The sequence below is a fragment of the Diabrotica undecimpunctata genome, chromosome 3 (assembly GCF_040954645.1).
Source record: "Diabrotica undecimpunctata isolate CICGRU chromosome 3, icDiaUnde3, whole genome shotgun sequence".
In the NCBI taxonomy this organism is placed as follows: domain Eukaryota; kingdom Metazoa; phylum Arthropoda; class Insecta; order Coleoptera; family Chrysomelidae; genus Diabrotica; species Diabrotica undecimpunctata.
In genome coordinates, this window is record NC_092805.1 from 148,956,896 (window position 1) to 148,982,234 (window position 25,339).

Below are 25,339 nucleotides of genomic sequence, written 5' to 3' on the forward strand. Positions count from 1 at the left end.
AAAACAAACACCAAACACTTCTCAATACATAAACAAACAAGACATCAAAACTACATAAAACATGGCGGATTTCGCACATGCGCAAAGAAATTTGGATTGCGAAAAAGCCCTCTGTTTCGCTTCTGGGTTGTGATTAGTATTCTGTGCTGAAACTAATTTCATTTGGCGACAAATTCAAAACGTGTTCCGAATTTTAGGCGGCAAATTCAAAAAATATGCTCTGAATTTTAGGCGCCAAAATTCAAAAAGTATTCTTTTAATGGAAATAGTAATAAATGAATATAGTCATAAAATAAGAAATAAAAACTTATTCTATGCCAACAAATATATTCTCTCTGTCCAAAAATATAGTATACACTTACACATTTTCATATATAAATGTATAACATAATATCTGATACAGAGAGAGTACCTATCTATTATGGTACAGGAAAGTTTTTATTTCATATTTTATGATTATATCTGTTTTCCATTACATTAACAAACCAAAGTCTGCAAAACAAACAAAATAAAACACAGACATCCAGCCACTTGTTTATTTGTATAATTTTCTTTGGTAAAGTATTGGCAACAAATATCCTCCTCCCCCTTATTCCTTGAGTGCTTGTTAAGGTGTAGGTGGTTGGTGGTGGAGACACTCTAAATATTGTTAGCTTGCTGTCTCCATTGGCTGCAATTCTGTACCAGATGGACAACTTAATGAAGGAATTTTTCCACCAATCGTCATTTAATCTTCCCATCGTGTTGGAGATCTTCCTTTTGATATACAAATATATATATATATATATATATATATATATATATATATATATATATATATATATATATATATATATATATATATATATATATATATATATATATATATAATTGATTAGTAATGGTTTGTTGTAAGTTCTATACCTTCTAAAATACTCTGCCTTAAAGTACCATCTGTAGATAATAAAGTGTAAACTCTAGCATTTCTGTGATCTTGCTCTTCAGGATCATCACAAATTAGCATGTAACTCTATGTAACTATTGCCCAGAAGTAGAAGATTCATGAAAATCTAAAATAATGAAATATTATTAAAATAATTAAGAATGTATGACTTTTTTTTTATAAAATAAGGTCAATTTTAGGAATGCAATTATAAGAATTAAGAGTTTTTTTTATAAAATAAGGCAACTTTTAGGAATGCAATAAGAGTTAAGAGTTTTAATGATTTTAAAATATATATATATATATATACAGTAGACTCCCTCTATAACGAGAACTGTAATGACAGACTAATTACCTCGTTATAAGCCGATCTCGTTATATCAGACAATAATAATACTGTGCATACATATGAATCTGTAGTTTTCTAAACCATTAACTTCCTATAGTGAAGTCATTCGGAGCAATATAAGATGCTAATAAATATTGTTTGAATGGCGTTTTTGAAAAAAAGTTATTTACTTTTATTGTCAATGAAATATATTAAAACATAAAAGAGTTGTTTACTTTTATTATCAATGATATACGTTAAAACAAAAAAGCTGTACTTAAATTTTTTTCCAACTACATAATATATAAATCGTATTTTCAAGGATAACATAAACTATTGCTTCTGCAATTTTAAGAACTCTGTTATTTTTAACTGCTTTAAATGGTCCAGTATCATTCTATCATATATTTTCTAAAGATGTGAAACAGTTGTATTTATTCATTGTAAAGAAGTTTATTGCGGGCTGCAGTTAAGTTTATTGAGGGGCTGTTTGAAAAGGTATTTATTTATAGCCACGACCGGACTAAAAACGTAAAAAACACGTTTTTGGATCTTATTTTCTCTCGTTATAACCAAATTTGCCTCGCTATAGACGGTTATAGTTCAATAGAAATTTCATGGGACATCTAATGTATCTCGTTATAAGCGAAACCTCGTAATAACCGTGTTCGTTAAAGAGGGAGTATACTGTAGTATATAAATATAACGCTAATGTTGGTTAAGATTTAAAGGTAATTTAACTACAAAAACAAAATAAAATCGAGTTTATATTTACTAACAAAAGTTTGGTATAAGTAGGTGCTGTTCTTACCTGGTGCTTGTAAAAATAGACTCCTAGTCCTCAGAATGTTTAATAGCCATTTATCCAACTTTAACTCATCAACAAAAAATATTCTTTTGATTGGGAATACTATACAATTTTGGTAATGTACCTTCTTCTCTTTTAGCAGTGTTTATTAGATATATAAAAATTGATGTATACTGTTTTTATCGCCTTTTTCTAAAATTTGGGATACGATGTTTTTATAACGCCATTTGCAACTTGCAATTGCAAAGGCGTTGATTACAATGTTGCCACTTTGTAAAACACATTTTTTTTTATGGATACTCTATATAATTCTATAGAAATAAGTTATTGTAAATTTAAGTGGCGATTTTAGTAGAATTTGTTACATTAATAATTATTTTTTGGGTAAATATGCAAAACTAGTGGAAGTCTATCATACTCTGCTATTTCTATGCATTGATCGGTTAACCACTTTTCTTTGGCCTTTCTTATCTCTACTTTGTAGTTCTTGATATTTTGGCTCATTTCTCCTCTCTTCCATTAATGCTAGAATTTCTGAAGTCATCCACTTCTGTTTCTTATTTGTCTTTTCAGTCTTTAAATTTTCTTCTGCAGCCTTTAGTAAAGAATTCTTTTCCTACATCTGTTAGATTTGAGTTGACTTGTTGATTCACTTTTAATTGTATTTCTCTTTTTCTTAATTTTGTATAATCAAACGTTGGTTTGTTTTTAGGTATTACAATCTTTTTGAGTTTCACGTGCATTCTAGCTATCAGCTGGTTATAGTCTGAATTGACATCTGCTCCGGGGTATGTTTTTACTGCTAATATGTTAATACACTATTTATTATTTTGTACATTTTACTAACAACAAACTACTAAAACAGAACTTAAAACGAAAACAAACAAAAGAGATATATAAAAATGTTATACAAGTAGCTAGGTGTATATTGGTACTTGCTACTTTCAGTAATAAAGCTACTTTGAGAATAGACACTTCGACAAGAGGACACATGGTTGAGAATCGACCGACCCAAACAATTCAAGCACAGATGTTTTTCTTTACCTCTTGTAAATCCTTAGAAGACATTTATAAAACAATCCAGGAAACACATTTTTGAAATAATCCAATAATGATAAGTTATTAGCTATGATTAATAGGACCTTATCGCAGATAATCTTTATTACAATTACCATAAACATCTTATAATTTAGTTTTTATTTTACGTTGCATGTATTTACTAGAGGCCTATGTAACCACTCTCTTATATATAAATAGACAATGTATATAAGTTTAGTTTCAAGTCTTAAATGTGTCATTGATATAGTACAAGATAAATATTGTAAATAAATAATAAATGTACATTGGATCCAGTGTTTGAATCCTTACAATATAAAAAAAATAAACAAAAATATTTAGATGTGTAACCGAAAATATCATTTTATTTTTCTTGGAAAAAAAAACCTTTAATAGTTCACTCGAGTTATTGTTATATGACGCCTTCTAATATCTACACCATGGACACTTTACTTTATTGGTAAACTCGTATTTACGGTTATGGAAACAAACTCTTATAATATAAAATAATACTTTTATTTAAACTTTAATGACTTGAAATACTTGCATCTTCCATAAATAATAAACAATAAATAACTTTTTATTAATTTCACATCTTAAATCAATTATTTATCAAATACACTATCAATATTATTTAATAAACAACTCAAAATATTCCTGAAGCAATGTTAAATATTTAGTAGCCTTGTCACCACATTCTATTCAACTGAATGCATTGTATGACAAAGATAGCCAATGTTCGATTTGGAAAATATCATCAGGGACATGGTGTTAGCTTTTTTTGAATCTTGAAAAAACTAATATTCTTGATAAATTTAAACGGAGAATGAAAGATTATATTATTACCGAAGGCGAAAGTCCCTTAGAATATACAAAAAGTTTCTTTCGAATGAGATATTTGAAATTAAAAATCACACCCAATTTTCTCTTCTTTTTCAACCCTGTAGCTTATCAGAATAAACATTATAGAAGTTTTCGGGGACTTTCGGCCCTCGGTAATAATGTAATCTTTCATATTACTTTTAAATTTTTTAAAAATACTTAGTTTTTCTCAGGATTCGAAAAAAATGAATGCAATTAAACAACATTGGCTCGAAATTTTGTTAATATGCTCTTAAGTGTGTTTTCTAACTCATGAAGCTTTTCTCCAGTGTGCATTCTCAAATGTTTTTTTAACGGACCCTTAGTAGTAAACTGCTTAAAACAAATCTTTCACTTGTACGCTTTTTCTCCACTGTGCAGTCTCAAATGTGTTTTCAAACTACTTGATGTACTAAACTGCTTAAAACAAATTTCACAAGTGTAAGGTTTTTCCCCAGTGTGCACTCTTAAATGTCTTTTCGCATGACTTGTAGTGATAAACTGCTTAAAACAAATTTCACACTTAAAAGGTTTTTCTCCAGTGTGCGTTCTTAAGTGTGTTTTAAAATGACCTGCTTCACTAAACTGTTTAAAACAAATTTTACACTTGTGAAGTTTTTCCCCAGTGTGCACCCTCAAATGTATTTTCAAAGTACTTGCTACACTAAACTGCTTAAAACAAATTTCACACTTATGAAGATTTTCTCCAGTGTGCATTCTCAAATGAGTTTTCAACGGACCTTTAGTAGTAAACTGCTTAAAACAAATCTCACACTTGTAAGGTTTTTCTCCAGTGTGCACTCTCAAATGTGTTTTCAAACTACTTGATATACTAAACTGCTTAAAACAAATTTCACATGTGTAAGGTTTTTCTACAGTGTGCACTATCAAATGTCTTTTCAAATGACTCGAAGTAATAAACTGCTTAAGACAAATTTCACACTTAAAAGGTTTTTCTCCAGTGTGAGTTCTAAAGTGTGTTTTAAAATGACCTGCTTCACTAAACTGTTTAAAACAAATTTCACACTTGTGCAGTTTTTCTCCAGTATGTACTCTTAAATGTGTTTTCAAATTACTTGCTACATCAAACTGTTTAAAACAGATTTCACACTTGTGAAGTTTTTCTCCAGTATGCACTCTCAAATGTTTTTTCAAACTACGTGCTACATTAAACTGCTTTAAACAAATTTCACACTTATAAGGTTTTTCTTCATGCATTGCCAAATGTGATTTTAAATATCTTGTTGAAGTAAACTGCTTTAAGCAAATTTTACACTTGTAAGGTTTTTCTCCAGTGTGCCTTCTTAAATGGATTTTCAAATTACTTGTCGTAACAAATTCTTTTAAACAAGTTTCACACTTGTAAGGTTTTTCTCCAGTGTGTCTTCTTAAATGGACTTTCAAAACATATTTTTGAGAAAATGTCTTAAAACAAATCTCACACTTGTACGGTTTTTCACCAGTGTGCACTCTCAAATGTGTTTTCAAATCACTTGTAGTAATAAACTGCTTAAAACAAATTTTGCATTTGCAACGTCTTTGTCCAGTCGCAACTTTCGTATTTTTATTTAATGTTTTTCCTTCAGCATGTTGAATCATATGATTTCCTTCATAAGACGAATGTTCAATTAGTGTTTCCATAATTTCCACTTTGGTTTCCTCTTGAAAATAATCTAAAATACAAACGAACTATAAAATAAATATACGGTAAATTGAATATAAAAACAAAGAAATGCAATAATGAAATTAAAGGATAATAAAATGTAGACATAAGTATTGTGAATATGTGTTTTAGAAACCTGTGTTTCTTCTAAACACACAATAGCCGCCTATTGTCTTTTAATGCGTACCTCACCGCATTCAATATAAGCACAAAAAACAATGACCGTGAAAGTTCTATGAGTCATCGTTTTAAACCGGAATTAGGAACGTTTTTTTCCTGGTATTAATGGCTTTGGTTAGGACCAATTAGCCAGACTTTGTTGGATTTGCGAAGTGAGAGTCACCACTATATTACAACATGAGCATATTAAACTTATTAATTTAGGTTAGTAAGTTAGTTTTACTTGCACCAATTGTTATTGAACCAGTCTCATTTAGTCGAAAAAATTCCAACATAAAGAAGATGATGAGGTTCTCAAAGTTCCACAGCAAACTCTTGTGCAGCTCTCTAATTAATTCGAAAGCTACTTTGCTATAGACTGTTTACCATGTCTGTATTATACATACTTTTTTGTTTCTGGTTAGTAATTTTACAATTTAAGTTTACAGTTTATAATGTGTTGATAAATGACATAAAAAATGTTAACATATTAACAGCCTTTATATTATTTATATATAAAACATTTGTATCATAATGTTAATATATTTTACTAACTTTTGTATAATATTGGACATTCAGGTAGAATATATAGGTACTAATTTTCTCATTCTATCACAACTGCTGTATGGATTATCTATAATTTTCATTTTCTGCTTATAGTATAGTGTTGTGCATGGTTAGCACGGAATCAACTTATATGAAACCATGGTTGCCTGGGAATTATATTTTGGTGTTTACAAAATTTAATCAGTTTTTGAATTCGATATGTTTTGTCATGTTTCTAATTTGGTTTTTTTTGGGTTACGAATGGAGGTGGTGTAAGATGTAGTTCCTCTCCTGTAGTTTCGTCTGCTTTTGCTAGTCTATCCATTATTACATTGTCTTTTATGCCCGTGCCCCTTTACCCATAAATTAATTACTTTTTTGATGTGAATCTCATTGCCTAATTTCAGAATTTGTGCTTCAATGTAGTTTATTGATCTACTAATTTTTATGTTTGTCTATTACAATTTTGCTATCTGTACATATTATAAATTGGTCATGTTTAGAACCTAATATGTATTTCATAGCCTGCAATATTTTTTTCACTTCATTGAACTTTGTTTCATTAAAACAAATTTACTGTGAAAATATATTTTTGGGTGGGAAAGCTAGGATCGGAGGATGTTAATTGGTATAAAGTAAAAAAACTGAGTTTAATCAAGTAAATACGACTGATTACTAAGGTTACGATTACTCAAATAGTAGGTTATACAATCATAATCTCTACTCATGTTGAATTTTTTTCTAAGAATTACGTTAGAGGGACAGAAATAATCAAGTGCGAGTTTAAATGGTCTACTATTAATTTAAATACATTTATCAATTGTATCTCTGTCTCACTCTGTCAATTAAAAATATGTAAATTGCATATGTCTTGTTGTCTGTTTAGTAGACAACACTTAATAATATACCTCTCTCGTTTATTATTTATAGAAAAAGACAGCAAATACAAAATATGTGCTTGATATGATCGTTTATGGAAAATATTTCATTTTTCTGACTGTATGTATGTACATTATACTGGAAGGTTACTACACCCGTCTCGATTTTTCGAGTCACGCTAGATAGGATTTCGAGCCCATGCAAAACATCATACCGAGCGCAAAGAAGTATTCACTTCAATATACTGCTCATGACTTATATGCATGTTTGTTTTATATCAATTTAAAGCTAGTTTTTTTCTTAATATGATGATATAAGGTTTTACTTTATTTTTGATAGCTTGCATTTTTAACAGCTGGCATCTATAATTTGCATCCATTTTTTGTCAGACCTTATATCATCATATTAAGAAAAAAATTGCTCTAATTTGATATAAAAATCATGCATATATGTCATGAGCAGCGTATTTTATTTAAAAAATAATTTAATGAAATAAAATTTTTGTTCAAAAATTAATTACTATTAAGTACTTGAATTAAAAATATTTGTGGTATTTTCGTGATTGGAAACCTATTATCAATGCATTCTCCGAATTTTAAATGTATGTAAAAATGTGAGTTTGATTGAATATGTTATGAAACTAGTGATCCTGCAGTGAGATCTTAGATGATTACATTTAAATTCATTCTGAAAACAGATTTAGAAATATAAGCAGTAGGGGTCCTAACAACTCCTAATATTGGGACAAATTAAAATTTATAAAAAATTCAGGTATTTGACTGTTAATTTATTATTAATTTTTAATAATTATTATAATGTTAACTAAGCAATATTTTAAATGATAAATAACCACAAATAATAAAAATATATTTGGTTATGTTGGGTGCCCCAAACTGATCATTTTCCCATTTTTTTTTATCAAATGTAATAAAGTTCATCAAAATAGTGACAACTAAATAGTGAGACAGTATGAAGTAACTGCTAAAAAAGACAAGATAGGACAAAGAGTCTGTGAAAACAACACAGCCAGATACACCAACAAACATCATTGTCACTATCTCACTATATTACACAGTTAATTATTTCTCATCAAATTGAGTGAATCAGTATATTATCACAGTTTAACCACAAATCTTTTTTATACTATATTATTTCAATAAAATGGTAGGTAGTATCTCCACAAATTAAAAAATTCCTGAGTTGATGGTTAAAAATTATTGAAGCAATAAAACAATATGTGGATTGTACCATGAACTTAATATTCCTAAAAATACACTAACTAGTGTGAAATTAGACTTATTTAATAGAACCAAAGAATATAGACGCCTGTGTCCATATTCTTTGATAGAACTTTGTGGCTAGTCCACACACACCTAAAGGGTTAAAATTTGAGCATTATATTTTGAAATCGATTTTGCCCAATGTTGATTAAACCCTCTTAGCATGGCAGTATGGGTTGTTAGTAATGAACTTTCTATTAATAATGAACAAGTATTTATTTCGTTATTGTAGTAATTAATATTATTTAAATACCTTCTTCATTTGTTGTTTGCTTTCCTTCAAATAGTGTAAATTTATGTTCATCTTGTTCTACTTTAGTATTTACAGAGAAAACATTTGAGTCTAAATAAGCAAAAGTGTCGTATGCATTTTGTGTATTAGGTTCTTCTTTAATTTCAATTTTGAAGGCATCCAAAGAGTCCTCACAGGCTACATTCTCTGTTTTTATTTTACAAGTTTTCTCACTAGCTTCTTGTTTTATTTCCATATTAAATTTGATTTTATTTGCAAATATTTAATCACAAAAAATCATTTCATACCATACTTAGAATTGTTAGAACTGTCTTTTCAATCTTTTGCCATCGCTCGCCCATTACCCCATTACTTTAGATCATTTTACCAGTTTACCACAGAGATATATTATAATTAATATACTTAATTTCCTAATTTCTGTTCTGTTTGACGTTTGACCAGCATAATGAAATACTCTGATTCTGCGCGTGTTAGTCATGCCGTCATGCGTAGTCGCTATCGCTATATTATACCAAAGAATATAGACGCTTATATTCTTTGATTATACCATACCAAAGAATATAGACATTATCCACTATCCAGTCCGAACTGTCTAGTGAATTTAGTAATTATTTTTTTGCGAAGTTAGTTACTTTTTGACAGACTAAGAGTGGCCGGAAATTACTATACAACCAAGCACACGTACTCATAGCCAATATTAATAGTAAACAAACTAAATAGTAAATAAAATAGAATTTTGCGAATTACCGACAATCAATATTTATTTATCTGCACCATATAATAAATAGTTATGTTAAATTATAACAACTAAAATATATTTTTTAAATATATACTATTAAAAATTTGATGGGTTTAGTATACACTTCCACTATTTAGAATAATTTTTTAAAGAAAGAAGTCTGCAATAGTAGTATATTTGAGCTATTAATACTGAGAAGTAGGAATTGTTGTGTTGTAGGTTTCCGACAATGAATCTGTCAAAATATGCCCGAGCTAAGCGAATGGAGTATACCAAAGAAACCACCTGTATAACCAATAACAATAACCAGAGAACTACGAACACTCTTGTATAACGTTTAACGTTACTGAAATAAGGGGCTTAAAAACTCTCGATTAACTGCAATTAATCTACAAAGAAACAAATATTTACTCATTGTTGTTTTATATAAATCAAAAATTGCAGAATTCATAACATAATATAAACAAAATGTACTTTTCTAAAGCTTTATCTATTTATATTTGAAGCATACAGCATCTACATTATAAAAACATGCCAACACTGCTATACCGAAATTTTTTGTTCCATGTTTGACATTTGCGACTATAATCAGCTTGTACTTTCGGTAAATGGGTAAACTCAACGGGACTCAACTTTGTAATCGGTTTAGAAAAGTACATTTTTTTTATATTATGTTATGAATTCTGCAATTTTTGATTTATATAAAACAACAATGAGTAAATATTTGTTTCTTTGTAGATTAATTCCAGTTAATTATTAAAATTTTTTTAGCAATTACCCTTTGATAGATTAGGGGATAGATTTGGCAACCATAGTACATAATTGGCAATCGTCAAATCAGCAGTTGTCAGTTTACTCGTTATTGCTTCATATAAATTAAAAATTGCAGAATTCATAAAATAGTATAATCAAAATGTACTTTTTAAAAGATTTATCTCTTTATATTTGAAGCATACAACATATGCATTATAAAAACATTCCAACACTGCCAAACCGAAATATTTTTTACATTTGCGGCTATATTCCGCTTGTACTTTCGGTAAACTCTTCAACTAAAAATACGAATAAAATAGTGCATAAATATTATGTCGCCGTAAACAAATTAAACCTGGTTAATTTTTCTATGCACACAAGATAAAATGTTACTGAACAGCACTGGTTCCGAACCTATTTATTTTTCAAGCAGAGTGGGCTAGTGGGCAATGGGCATTCTGATTGTTTATTATTCTGTGCTTATGTGCTGTGATTTAGGTAGGTTAACTGTCAGCTTCTGTTTGTGACTTTGTGTTGTGGAAATAATGAAATTAAGTTTAATAAAATCAAATGGAACAATGGAAGTAATAAAACAAGAAATCAGTGAGGAGACCTGTGAAGTAGAAATAGAGAATAATGATTTGGATTATGCTCTTTTGGATAGATTTAAATGTGAAGTTAAGGAAGAATCCAATCTAGAAAGTAGGGATGATACTTTTGATTGTTCAGCTTTAAATGAATTTCTCATAAAGACTGAAATAGAACAAGATGAAAATAAACTTACCCGTTTTAAAGGAAAACGAAAAATCAAAGGAGGTAATGCAATATAATGCATTGGTCATTTTGGTTTTTAAGTACACCACCTTGTACATTTGGGCTAACTTTTATTTGAGTGCAATGAACAATGAACATAACCTTGGCATCGAACTAAATGTTTGTGCGTCACAGTGTTGCCACATTTTTTTGTATAAAGTATAGTTTTTAAAATGGAAAGATACTTTGACGAAATTATATATGTTTTAAAAAACTTATACAGAAGTAAAATACTTTTTAGGTATATACTTAGGTAAATGTGAAGTGTTTTACTTCTGTATAAGTTTTTTAAAAGGTGGTATACAGCCAACTACTGGGATTTTCCCATAAATTTTTATATAAGGTTTTGTTGTGAGAAGCCACAATTTTTGAATTCATATTAAAAAGCATTCATAAAATAGTATTTTTTACTTTAAATATAGCCAAATATTTAGTGTATTCTTTTGTTTCACCTAATTTTTTTTTCATTTAACTTTACTTTATTGTGTAGTTTTTAAAGTTTCTAAACTATTAATTTTTACCTTAAGCATAATTTTAATGGTTTGTTTATATAAGTATTTTAAATGTAAGATATAATTTTATTTTATAATATTTATAGGTATAATTTTAATGCTTTTAATTATATATGTATTTTTCACGTTTTTGTTAAATTATATATGCATTTTTCAATTTTAAATTTTCATTTCATAAAATATAAATCTTGCCCATAATTTTATATGTGAGAGTGTGAAATAATTGAGTATATGGCAACACTGACGTATATTAAGCTTACATTTAACATCAAACATATCTATAGGATTATCAAAGAATATAGAGGCTTAGGGTTAGCATCTATATTCTTTGGGATTATGTTCATTGTAGGAAAATTAAAGTTAACCTACATTTGATTGTACCTTTGGTGAAATATCCACTTCAATACCAGTTCAACTGTATACAATACTTTCGATTTTATGTAGTCAGGAACATCTTAAAAAGATAAAACAAAAGCCTAAAAATTATTAATTGTCTCAATGAATTTTTTGATTCAAACTAGGTACAACAAAATTTGAACATAATAATACTTAATAAGTTTACTACATTTCTAAATTAATACCTACCTAATCAATTGTTCAAAATATCCTGTGTTATTTACAGTATCCTAAACAATTGTAGAAAGTGTCTATTTCTCTAGAAATTAATATGGAGCATGTGGTGTTCGTGTGTATTAAGGTATAAAAAATGCTTATTAAAAGCTTAAAATTTTTATTTTAAAGAAGATCTTTTCGGAATTGAATCATTCCATCATCAGTTTAATAAAAAGTTGTTAAAAACATTGTATGGCCACATAAAAACTTTGGAAGGACATCAGTATTAAAAAACAATCCTCATGGTATTTATGAAGGTAAATGCAATAGACTGGTAACTTGTTGATTAATAAAAACTGAAAATGGGGGCATCTTACATGACCCCCTGTAGCTGGTGAGATTTTATCGACTTACATTACCTCTGATCTCTGCTGGAGTCTAGGGCTAACACAGGTATACTAGCCACTCCTGGATATCTCCACTTCATGGTTTGTTCCAGTTTCACTTTTAATTTTAAATTAATATGGATTGATAATTCTTTGCCTTAGCTCTGCAACACTTTTTGGTTTAGTTTTATATCTACTATAAACTACTTTATATACTAAAAATACTTTTCAATATCCACAATAAAAATAACATAGGATTTAAATCAGATGAACTAGGAGGCCATTCAATACTACCTAATCTACCAATCTATTGTCCAGGAAATGCATCCATTGTGTGATCCATATAATGCCGAACATTTACATTAAAATGAACTGGAGCTCCATCTTGTTGAAACAATTAAAATTGACTCCAAACTTGTTTTTCAGGACAGGCACAATTTCATTTGCTTCAGGCTTGTTAAGTCTCCTATAAAAAATGGCCCCTTTACATGAGTAGTCACTATACCCTACCATACTTTTAGTTTTTGTGGTCTTTGAGTATGGTTTTCACATATCCAGTGTGGAATTATCTCACTCTATTGCCTTAAATTTGGGCATTTTATATTACCACACAGTGTAAGTAATGTTTTTTTGCAATTTTTTATTTTATTCATCATTACCTCACTAAACTATAATCTAAGGTCCTAGTCATCTTCATTTAATTCTTGCAACAACAAATGGATTTTGTAGGCTTTAACTGAATTCCTATGTAATACACACAACTATGAACTAAGAATGACCTATGTCATGTATTTGTGCAGCCCAGCCCTGCTTGAGCATGTTTGGGGATCTTCAAGGAAACTCTGCATTAAATCTAAAGTTTTATTGTAATTTATAACAGTTTTTGGCCTACCTGTCTGAATGCTACCATCTTTTACTTGTCCAGTTTCTTCAAAGTGATTTAACATTTTTTGTACCATTGCCTTATTATAGTCAGTTCGCTGTTACCAGTCAGAACTGTCTAGTGAATTTAGTAATTATTTTTTGCAAAGTTAGTTACTTTTTGACAGACTAGAAGTGGCTGGAAATTACTATACAAACAAGCACACTCACTTATAGCTAATATTACTAGTAAACAAACTAAATAGTATATAAAATAGAACTTTACGAATTACTGACAATCAATATTTATTTATTTGCACCATATAATGAATAGTTATGTTAAATTATAACAACTAAAATATATCTTTTAAATATATACTACCCAAAATTTTATGGGTTTAGTATACACTTCCACAATTTATAATAATTCTTCTTTTTTCAATGAAAGGAGTTCTGTAATAAAAGTTTATTTAAGCTGTTAATACTGTGGGCTAGGACCTTTTGTGTTGTAGGTTTCCAGTTATGAATCTGTCAAAATATGCCCTAGTTGAGCGAATGGACCTTAATAGGAGAATGGCTTGGGAAAATATTGTTGATCAAGTTGGCTACTTCACTATGAGATCTTTTTTCATCATCATTATCATCATTAAAACCATAATTCACTATTTTTCATTAAAGACCATCTTTATTGCAGAGCTTTTAAAACACATAAAACAACTGTCAGATTTAGTTAATTTAGTTAATACAATTTATTTCATAAAACTTTTCAATAAATGCCAAGCTTTTGTTATTTTTTTTGAATTAATGTTAAAATCACAGCATTCTATATTTACTGAATTATTTTAAAACTATTTGGCACTGTTTTATTTATTGAAGATCTTAGTGATGAGATAAAATACCAAGTGTTACATACAATTGAACTCATATTGTGAGGATTCCAATAATAATGCAATATACAGAGCGGTGTATTTAAAAACCAAAGTGATTAATGATATCAGAAAAATGGTTAATCTAACAACATTGCAAGCATCAAATTTGAAATCTTGAATTGATCAAATAATGATAATCGAATGAATGTTATAAAATATAAAAATGGGTTTATTGTCCGGAATTGTTGGAGATGCTGAACACTGTAGTTCAATGTTCAACTGTTGTTAGTATGGGAGCTTATGGTTACATTTCTATATATATATATATATATATATATATATATATATATATATATATATATATACAGGGTGGTCCTTAAGTAATTGTACAAAAAGAAACAGTAGATTCTACACTTTAAAATATTACGATTTAAGCCAAATTGCTTTAATAAAATGTTGATATTAAGAAAGATATAGGGTGTTAAAGTTCAAAATTAAAATTTTATTTTTCGCTATAACTTTCATGTTTGTAAACATTTATGTACAAAAATTTAGAACTGGGTACTTTTAAATATGAGAAATTAAAATTTGATGCATACTTTAATGTAACTGATAGAGGGCGCCACTTATGCCAGATGTGGTATAAATTTACACTTAACTTTTTTGCTCTTTAAGTTACCTGTATTTGGGATAAAAAATATTAAAGGTTCATTATTTTAACAAAAAAAGGTATACTTGTTAATAACTTCAAAACTCAACAGTTTTCGAGATAATCGCATTTTAAAAATCAGCTGCATAGTTCTGATCTAAGGCAATTACTCCAGGCAACGAAGAAAAAATAGACAAAAACATTAATACTTCTGAATTTTGGTATAAAATACCTTTAACTAAAGTTAAAAGTGAACGAAATATTAAATAAAATAAATATATCAGCAGGATAATTAATAATAGGATTTGACAAAATAACAGAATAATAGGATTTTACATCAAACATTTTACGTTTTATGTTAAATTAAAGTTATAATCAAAACATTTTGTTTACAAACCAAATTAAGAAATAGTTAAACTAAATAACATAACTTTTTGTCAAAGTAAGTGTTCGATATGTCCACCATTTTCTTTAATTCATTTGTCAATATATTCCATAAAAGATCGTTTCATATTAAATAGCATCATTGGTTCTAAAGAAACTGCTGCAGTATTTATTTCTTTCCATAGTTGGCTGCGAATGTTTATGGGATTCTTATAGACACGTTGTTTTAATGCGCCCTATACACCAAAATCAAGCGGATTAAATTCGGGGCTACGTAATGGCCATAATGTATAATGGATGAATATATCGATGACATTACTTATTTATATAATTACGTTACAGCTTATAAGTAACTATAATTACATCTCGAACAAATGGCCTATTATGATTTACTAACGAACTAATATTATGCTGAACTAAATTGCCTATGTGTTCGGTTATTAGAACAACGATGACGTTTTTGTAAAAATGCTGAGTCTTTCAGGTTAGATTTGTAGCAAAAGTATTATGAAACAGGACACATATGTGTTATTAAATACCTGTGCTCTAGTTTCTATTTGTCCTAATAAAAATGAGTAAACAATTTACGTAATGAACAAGAAGTATTCTTTCCAAATTTTTTATGAATTAAATAATTATATCAATATCTCAATCAATACCACATTGCCAAGGAATATGACTACCACGACCAATCCAACGTTCAGAAAAGTTGTATTTAAGTATGTTACATAAACCACATATTCTGGGTTTTTAGCATTTTACAACAGAGAAAAAGTAATACAACGCCATTATAGAAACTTAAGAAGCGATAGCAAAGGGAAATTGTAAACATGATGACGGCCAACGTCTAAATATGGACACGGCACCTAAAGAACGAGATGAAATATCTTTTTTCCAATAAGGCATTGGATATATAACAAAGCATTTTGTGATTTTACATTATTATCTTTAAGTTGTTTTAATAAAAAAAACTATGAATTATGCTTATCTACAGGTATTCAGTGTTTTACCGCACAAATATCAAACTAAGAATTATTGTGTAGCGGACTTATAAAATGCATTTATCTCGAAAACGGTTGAATTTTCAGGTTACTATCAAGTATACCTTTTCTTTGTAAAAATACTGTATCTTTAATATTTTTTAACACAAATAGAGCTAACTTAAAGAGAAAAAAAGTTATGCGCTAATATATGCCACACATGTGGCATATGTGGCGCCCCCTATTAGTTGCATTAAAGTAAGTATAAAATTATAATTTACCCTACTCAAAAGCATCCAATTGTAAATTTTTGTCCAAAAATATTTACAACCGTAAAAGTTATAGCGAAAAATAAATTTTTAAATTTCCACTTTAACACCCTGTATCTTTCTTAATATCAACATTTTATTAAAGCAAGTTGGCTTATATCGTAATATTTTAAAGTGCAGAATCTACGGTTTTCGTTTGTACAATTACTTAAGGACCACCCTGTATATATATATAAAATATAAAATTAGTTTTTCTTGGGTTAAGTTTCAATAAATTATACACTAATGACAGTAAACCATGAGATATCAGATATCAACTTTTATTTGTCATTTCATTATGTCAGTGTCCCGTTTTACGTTTTGGTATGTTATAAATACATCTTTTACACTAACTGTTTGTTCTTAATCTCGTACATTTTAAAATCCTGACAAAGGCAAGGGTTTCCTGCCGAAACGTTGATTTTTATGGAAAATGAAATCTAGTTCCACATGTAATATAAACTATTGAACCTAAAACCAAAAAAAAACTAATTTTATATTAAATATAGTACGGTTCAATAAACTGAAAACTATATATAAATATGTAAATATATATATATATATATATATATATATATATATATATATATATATATATATATATATATATATATATTATGCTTTAATTTGATTGTTTCATTCATTTTCCCTTACACTCAAATATTTATATTATAGTTGGTTTGTATTTTAGGTTATCTCCTAGACGAACACAAAATGGAAATTATGGACACACTAATTGAATATTCATCTTATGAAGGAAATTATCAACTCTCTGAAGTAAAAATATTAAATAACGATATGAAAGTTGCGACTGGACAAAGACCTTACAAGTGTGAAATTTGTTTTAAGCAATTTAGTCAAGCAAGTAATTTGAAAACACATTTGAGAGTGCACACTGGGGAAAAATCTTATAAGTGTGAAATTTGTTGTAAGCAATTTAGTCAATCAAGTAATTTGAAAACACATTTGAGAGTACACACTGGGGAAAAATCTTATAAGTGTGAAATTTGTTTTAAGCAATTTAATCTAGCAAGTAATTTGAAAAGACATTTGCGAGTTCACACTGGGGAAAAATCTTGTAAGTGTGAAATTTGTTTTAAACAATTTAGTCAAGCAAGTTATTTGAAAAGACATTTAAGAGTGCACACTGGAGAAAAATCTTATAAGTGTGAAATTTGTTTTAAGCAATTTAGTCAAGCAGGTTATTTGAAAACACATTTGGTAGTGCATACTGGAGAAAAATCTTATAAGTGTGAAATTTGTTTTAAGCAATTTAGTCAAGCAAGTAATTTGAAAACACATTTGAGAGTACACACTGGGGAAAAATCTTACAAGTGTGAAATTTGTTTTAAGCAATTTAGTCAAGCAGGTTATTTGAAAACACATTTGAGAGTACACACTGGGGAAAAATCTTATAAGTGTGAAATTTGTTTTAAGCAATTTAGTCAAGCAGGTTATTTGGAAACACATTTGGGAGTACACACTGGGGAAAAATCTTATAAGTGTGAAATTTGTTTTAAGCAATTTAGTCTAGCAAGTAATTTGAAAACACATTTGAGAGTACACACGAGAGAAAAATCTTACAAGTGTGAAATTTGTTGTAAGCAATTTAGTCATTCATATAGTTTGAAAACACATTTGAGAGTACACACTGGGGAAGAATCTTACAAGTGTGAAATTTGTTTTAAGCAATTTAGTCAAGCAGGTAATTTGAAAACACATTTGAGAGTACACACTGGGGAAAAATCTTACAAGTGTGAAATTTGTTTTAAGCAATTTAGTCAAGCAGGTTATTTGAAAACACATTTGGTAGTGCATAATGGAGAAAAATCTTATAAGTGTGAAATTTGTTTTAAGCAATTTAGTCTAGCAATTTATTTGAAAAGACATTTCAGAGTGCACACTGGAGAAAAATCTTATAAGTGTGAAATTTGTTGTAAGCAATTTAGTCATTCATATAGTTTGAAAACACATTTGAGAGTACACACTGGGGAAAAATCTTACAAGTGTGAAATTTGTTTTAAGCAATTTAGTCTAGCAAGTTATTTGAAAACACATTTGGTAGTGCACACTGGAGAAAAATCTTATAAGTGTGAAATTTGTTGTAAGCAATTTAGTCAATCAAGTAATTTGAAAACACATTTGAGAGTACACACTGGGGAAAAATCTTATAAGTGTGAAATTTGTTTTAAGCAATTTAGTCTAGCAAGTAATTTGAAAAGACATTTGCGAGTTCACACTGGGGAAAAATCTTGTAAGTGTGAAATTTGTTTTAAACAATTTAGTCAAGCAAGTTATTTGAAAAGACATTTAAGAGTGCACACTGGAGAAAAATCTTATAAGTGTGAAATTTGTTTTAAGCAATTTAGTCAAGCTAGTTGTTTGGAAACACATTTGGGAGTACACACTGGGGAAAAATCTTATAAGTGTGAAATTTGTTTTAAGCAATTTAGTCTAGCAAGTTATTTGAAAACACATTTGGTAGTGCACACTGGAGAAAAATCTTATAAGTGTGAAATTTGTTTTAAGCAATTTAGTCAAGCAAGTAATTTGAAAACACATTTGAGAGTACACACGAGAGAAAAATCTTACAAGTGTGAAATTTGTTTTAAACAATTTAGTCAAACAAGTTATTTGAAAAGACATTTAAGAGTGCACACTGGAGAAGTGTGAAATTTGTTTTAAGCAATTTAGTAGGCTATTGTCATTTGACAACACATTCTAGAGTGCACACTGGCGAAAAACCTTACAAGTGTGAAATTTGTTTTAAGCGGTTTACTCAAGAATATGATTTGAAAAGGTATTTGAGAGTGCACACTGGACAAAAACCTTATAAGTGTGAAATTTGTTTTAGACAGTTTTCTTACAAATGTTCTTTAAAAACACATTGTGTTTTAGTGCATACCGGAAAAAAAGTGTAAAATATTTGTTTTAATTTGTTTTAAGCTGTTTTCTTACCAAGTATTTAATATGAAACTTCATATGAGGTTACATACTGGACAAATTTCTTTTAAATAATTTGACGCAGCCTATGATTTTGTAACATAAACAATGCATTATTTAAGTACACAAACAGTCTAGGCCTTTCTGTTTGTGTCGGAGAGTTGGGTACGGTTCCTTCAAAAGTCATATAGAAGCTGTTTATATTATTTTAAAAGTTAAAATGAATTGTCACCATTCCTTAATAGTTTATCCTCCTAAGGAAACGAGCTAAGACAAAGAAATAAAATGAAAAATTCAAAACAAAGTAAACCTTTATTATGTTGTAAGGAACAAAAAGTTATTAAAATATTCTACGTTAAAAAGTTACTTCATGCCAGAAAAGAAAAAACAATCTGTGTTTACGGTATTAAATTACACGTGAGAAGTGCTTATACGAAACTAAAATTAAAGACATCGTAAGAAAACTAAACATTTTATATCTTGGCATTAGATTATGAATGAAAAATATATGAAAATAAAATTATACTTTATCCCAAATTTCGAAATTAGTTCACGTAAAAAATACGTTTGTATATTAGGTAGAATGTAGATATATATATATATATATATATATATATATATATATATATATATATATATATATATATATATATATATATATATATATATATATATATACCCAGTATTTAGGCGGCACACGCCCTTCCGGTAGGGATCTATGGAGGAGTATCACCGAGCCGCAAGCCCTTATCTCTTGCCGTACTGCTCCACCATAGGCCGATCAGATACCAGCATATTCTAGACTAAGCCGCAGATTCATTTTAGAATTTTAAACTGCTGCGTTAGCCTTTTTGTTTTCTGTCACCGAGCTGGGGATCGAACTGACATCTCTCGCAGTGAAGCGAAGGAGAAGCCAGCCGCCCAGCCCGCTTGGCTATCCGATCGACATGTAGAATGTAGATATTCCCATAGAATGTAGATATTTATTGTAATTAAAAGATCAATAATAAATCATTTCACTGTTATGTAGTTCATAGATAATCTTCACTGTCCAATCAAAAAAATATAAAATGTGTACAACCTGAATTATCCAAATGCTAGTGTGGCGTGTAGAAAGGATATAATTTTTTACCCTCTAGGTACTCAGGCGGGCATAAACGTTGAATCTATCGCAGCAGAAACATGATATCCACCATAAAAATATATAGGATTGAGAGGCTAAGCAAACGGTATATTCTTCGAATGGTTGGTTTCAGAACACATACCGTAAATCCATAGCTATTTAGATAACCTCGGGCCAATAAACATAGTTCTAGCAACTAGACTCCCGGTAAGGGTCTAAAATAAATATTTCTTGGAAAATATATAAGAGAAAAGAAATTTTTCGGCTTACCTCGTCAAGAGACCACTCAACAAAATTTCGTCCAGCCTGTTGGATGTTTAAAGAGAGAAAGGGGCGGGGAATTAACGAAAGCTCCAATTATGAGGCGACGGTCGGGCTATTAGGAACTACAGTAGCGTCCTTAAGATAATTTAAATGCACTCGGCGGATAGATGGCGTGAGTAACATTGATTATTTGAATATTTACTAGGAATTATAATAATAAATTTTGAAACTTTGAAAAATAATTTGAAACAACATACAAGAACGCAAACCCTATCATTCATATCTTTTGCATATTCGGCCATATGTAAAACGTATAGTAACGTATCTGACCGATCCTCACTTCTTATTTTTAATGGAATTCTAGGCGTATTTCACTTCGACTTTATGTCCATTTCTTTTTCGCTTATAGTTGAGAATCAGATTTGTAGGCAGTAGATTCTCAGAAATGTGAATGCGGTAAAGTAATGACATCGTTGCCAGTTTGTGATGACAATAGATATTCTAGCAATTTATATTTTAATTATTCACAAACAGCAAAATTATCATAGATTAATGACCGTTATGTATTCGTTGAGGAATCTAATAAAATGTATTTAATAGGATTAATATTTATGTATGTTATATTTATTTATATATAGAAAACATCTAAAAGTACGATAATATTCTGTGTTAAAGTCATACATGACAACGTGTTCTTAGGACCCATAGGAATGTAGCGTATTGTTCACACTGTTACAGTGAATTTTAAAAATTAGTCTTAATATATATTATATATATATATATATATATATATATATATATATATATATATATATATATATATATATATATATATATATATATATGAGATTAAGTTTTAAAAAAGGAAAGTATATTGGAGTTGAGGAAACGTATTTTAGTTTGAAAAATAAGTTAATCAAATAAACTTACTTATATATGAAAGTAATCTTGATAAAGTAGTTCTACTAGTAGAACCTCCATACTCATCGTATGGAGGCAACTCATCGGATGATGAAGAGCTATCGCGATCATTACTATTTACACTGACAATTATAACACTTTATATATATATATATATATATATATATATATATATATATATATATATATATATATATATATATATATATATATATATATATATATATATATATATATATATATATATATATATATAAAATGCCGTTATCTAGAAGGATCGATGACCTTCTCCATTAGAACGGGATTCCATCGAATAGACGAGAACGTCACTCAAGGACTGGTCTTTCGGCGAATTTACTAGAAGTCGGTCGACGGCTGGAACTGGTTTTAGCGTAGGGGTCCCTTGGATATTGCCTACTAAAAAAATACTTATTAGAAAAACATGTTTACAGTTTTGAGTCATACGACACGTCATTATCTATCGTAACAATACTTTTGATACTGCAATGATAATATGACTTTACACCTAAAGTATTGATGAGTAAAGTTATCATTAAAAAAATTATGACGAAAAATTTAATTTTTAGATAAGTATAAAAAGTTAATTTTCTTTTAATTTACAAATTGAGAGTTGGTTGCTTTTTGCTTAACATGGCCCAATTAATGGTTCTACCGAAATATCCACTCTTGTGTCTACATCCCGCATTCTATCTTTTATAGCGTGTCTTATACAATTTTTCTATGACTCGGGTGTGCCATTTTGTATAGCAGTAGCTAACACGCTTTCCGACTCCTCCATTTTAAAACTCTTGTTTTCTCTTGCTACTTGTTTTTTTATTTGAGCCCATATAAGCTCGATAGGGTTCATATCACAATGATAAGGAGGGAGGCGATGTACAATTACTTTGTTTTCGTCGACAGCATATTTCTTGAATTCGTGTATATATATCCTCGCGGGATTTAATAGTTGTACCACAGAATAAGAAACAATCAGAATGGCCGGTTGAGTTTACCGAAAGTACAAGCTGAATATAGCTGCAAATATCAAAAATATTTCGGTTTGGCAGTGTTGACATGTTTTTATAATGCATATGTGGTATGTTTCAAATATAAAGAGATAAAGCTTTTAAAAGGTACATTTTGATTATACTATCAAAGAATATAGACGCTTGTAGAAGAATTGTTCACTGTTATTTCTGAAAGTCGGCAAAGGTTAAACAGGGTGGGACGCACGTTACAAACAAGAATGAGAGGTGGATCGAGGTAGATCAAGATTTTAGTACCACTAAGGAGCGGTCATGTCAGCTCTATTATTGCTTCTAAAATATGAAAGAGTGGGGCAATAAATGCAACTTTAGATATTTTTATATGTAGATGCCGCGTGGTCGTAGAATAGGATTAAATTTTTGCGTTTTATAAAATTTTTTAAAGAAAATATTATTATTTTAATTTTTAATAAATTAATCTTTTTAGAAAAATTATTATGATCAAATTTTTAATTGAAATATTTACAAATCTTAAGTATAAATCAGTGTAAGACTATATTGTAATAATTTCATCAATATTCATTCACTGTGAAAACTATGTTTTAGATACTACTAGTTGTTATTTTAAAACAAGATTAAGTTTGGAAGTTTCGGCGAAATGGAAAATTTCATAATTTAGTAAAAAGTTTCATTGAATAATTTTTTTTTTAAATTGAAATTTAAAAAAAATGTTTCCTTAATTTTTGGGCAGAAAAACAGCATAATAAAAGTTATATAATTAAAAAAATACTTTGAATATTGTAAATATCATACATTTTTAAGTTTTAAAATTAAAAATTTAACAATTTAATATATTAAAAATAAAGATTTTATTTTGAAAAAACAAAAAAAAAAAGACAGTTTGCAAATCAATGGCATCGAAATTTGTTTAGGCGTAGATGTAAAGTTACCCGTTCGTACTCCTTTCCCACTTCCCCCTAACTACTTATTTCATTATGAAATTTTCATGATAGTTTTAAGCCGACGGCCACGGCGCCACGCTTGGAGTTTATGCACTTATGCAGCCACCCTCTTAAAGAGTGTTTTGAAGTATAAACCGTAACCAAATCGCCCATTTGAACTGCTCTTCTATAAGCGTCTATATTCATTGATTATACGTTATTCGGATTCGGCACGGCATCGTGGTTCGCTGATGTGAAATGTGAAGACAGTGAAACACCCAACTTGTGCTCAGTGACGGTGACTGGCATTAAGTATAGAGGGTGCATAAATATTAAGATAAAAATGGATAAAGCCACCATCCAAAGAAAAAAAAAAAAAAAGAAACGTGATTTGAGGACGTCATAAGATTGCTTGTAGGATTTTATTACTTTGAACCACCGATGTAATATACTACAGTAGACTCCCTCTATAACGAGAACTGAAATGGCAGACTAATTACCTCGTTATAAGCCGATCTCGTTATATCAGACAACAATAATACTGTGCATACATTGAAACGATTCGTGCACCCTCTGATGTAAAAGCATCAGCTGGACCCTGGTCTACCTGGCCTTTCGGCATACGACCGTTAGCGGAAACCTCTACCCCTACGAGTCCGACACCATTTGAGGGTGGTGTGATTACATAAAGTAACACGGGGCTCCACCCTCCCCGTAGTACCTGTGTTGCGGTACGCCACCCTCCGTTAATCCCCCACGGGGCGGATGAGTGAACGCAGGTCGAGGCTCGACCTCGCACGTTTGACAGGTCGCCGCGGAGGAGCTTTTGTCTCGATATAGATGATTGTAGTTTAATAAAAATTTCACGGGATATCTAATGTACATCGTTATAAGCAAATCCTCGTAATAACCGTGTTCGTTATAGATGGAGTATACTGTAGTATATTACATCGTTGCTTTTAACAAACATTTTTGGAAAAATCAATAGTTAGAGTTTCTGCATTATATTCTTTGACTTTCCTTAAGTTCTCGTTTATGTTAAATTTTGGTTCCGTATAATATATCGCCGCTTTCCAATCCAAAACAGTTCATTTTCTAGTTAAGCACACAGCGATATCCAAAACGGTCTCTACTATCTTGTAAATAAATCTCACATTCGTATCTCGAAAACTGGCAACGTGGCGCCACAAAATGTCATTATGTGATTGGTTGATTTTCGGCACCATCTTTCATGAACAATCAACAATCGACGACTACCAGTTGCTACAAGTCCTTACAGGTAATAACATTGTTTGTTTGCAGAATAACAACACATCTTAAAATAATCCATTTAAAATTAATGAATACTTTCTGCAATAGTATATCTTTTTATTCGAGAAAATAGCTCGAGTAACGCATTATGCTTTGTGATGTTATTCAAAATAATTTTGTTGTACTTACTTTATCATAAGTCGAAGTGCTGAATGTTTTTCATTATTTTGAAGTTCTTGTCATGGCCAAGTAACAAAAAGTTTATATCACAAGCAAATAATGATTATTTAACGCCCTACTAATGTTTATATTTAATGTGAAAATATCTCAATTTAATAAAAAGTTATGA

The 25,339-nt window shown here is 29.4% G+C and overlaps 2 protein-coding genes across 3 annotated transcripts in view; one reads left to right on the forward strand and one right to left on the reverse strand.

Annotated features, from left to right (window-relative positions):
• Positions 1-3,074: 3,074 nt before the first annotated feature.
• On the reverse strand, positions 3,075-9,338 carry LOC140437531 (uncharacterized). The gene is made up of 2 exons (XM_072527110.1): positions 8,756-9,338; positions 3,075-5,648 (listed from the first exon to the last, which is right to left on the reverse strand). Exons 1-2 carry the CDS (start codon positions 8,988-8,990, stop codon positions 4,327-4,329), a joined length of 1,557 nt encoding a protein of 518 aa, XP_072383211.1. The 5' UTR covers positions 8,991-9,338; the 3' UTR covers positions 3,075-4,326.
• An 845-nt stretch (positions 9,339-10,183) lies between these two features.
• Positions 10,184-25,339, forward strand: part of LOC140437532 (uncharacterized) — a 44,024-nt gene continuing 28,868 nt past the window's right edge. The window contains exons 1-2 of one of the 2 annotated variants that reach the window (XM_072527111.1): positions 10,184-11,063; positions 17,253-20,133. In XM_072527111.1, the coding sequence (XP_072383212.1) occupies positions 10,793-11,063; positions 17,253-19,234 (2,253 nt within the window). In that variant the 5' untranslated portion in view covers positions 10,184-10,792 and the 3' untranslated portion in view covers positions 19,235-20,133. Of the gene's footprint in view, positions 11,064-17,252; positions 20,134-25,339 lie in introns of those variants that run through there. The other variant, XM_072527112.1, reaches the window with a different exon arrangement.

Excerpts from the sequence above, each read along its gene's own strand:
- LOC140437531 (XM_072527110.1), bottom strand. The coding sequence starts at position 8,990 with ATGGAAATAAAACAAGAAGCTAGTGAGAAAACTTGTAAAATAAAAACA. Across the intron at positions 5,649-8,755 it reads GCAAACAACAAATGAAGAAG|ATTATTTTCAAGAGGAAACC; the intron begins GTATTTAAATAA and ends TTTGTATTTTAG.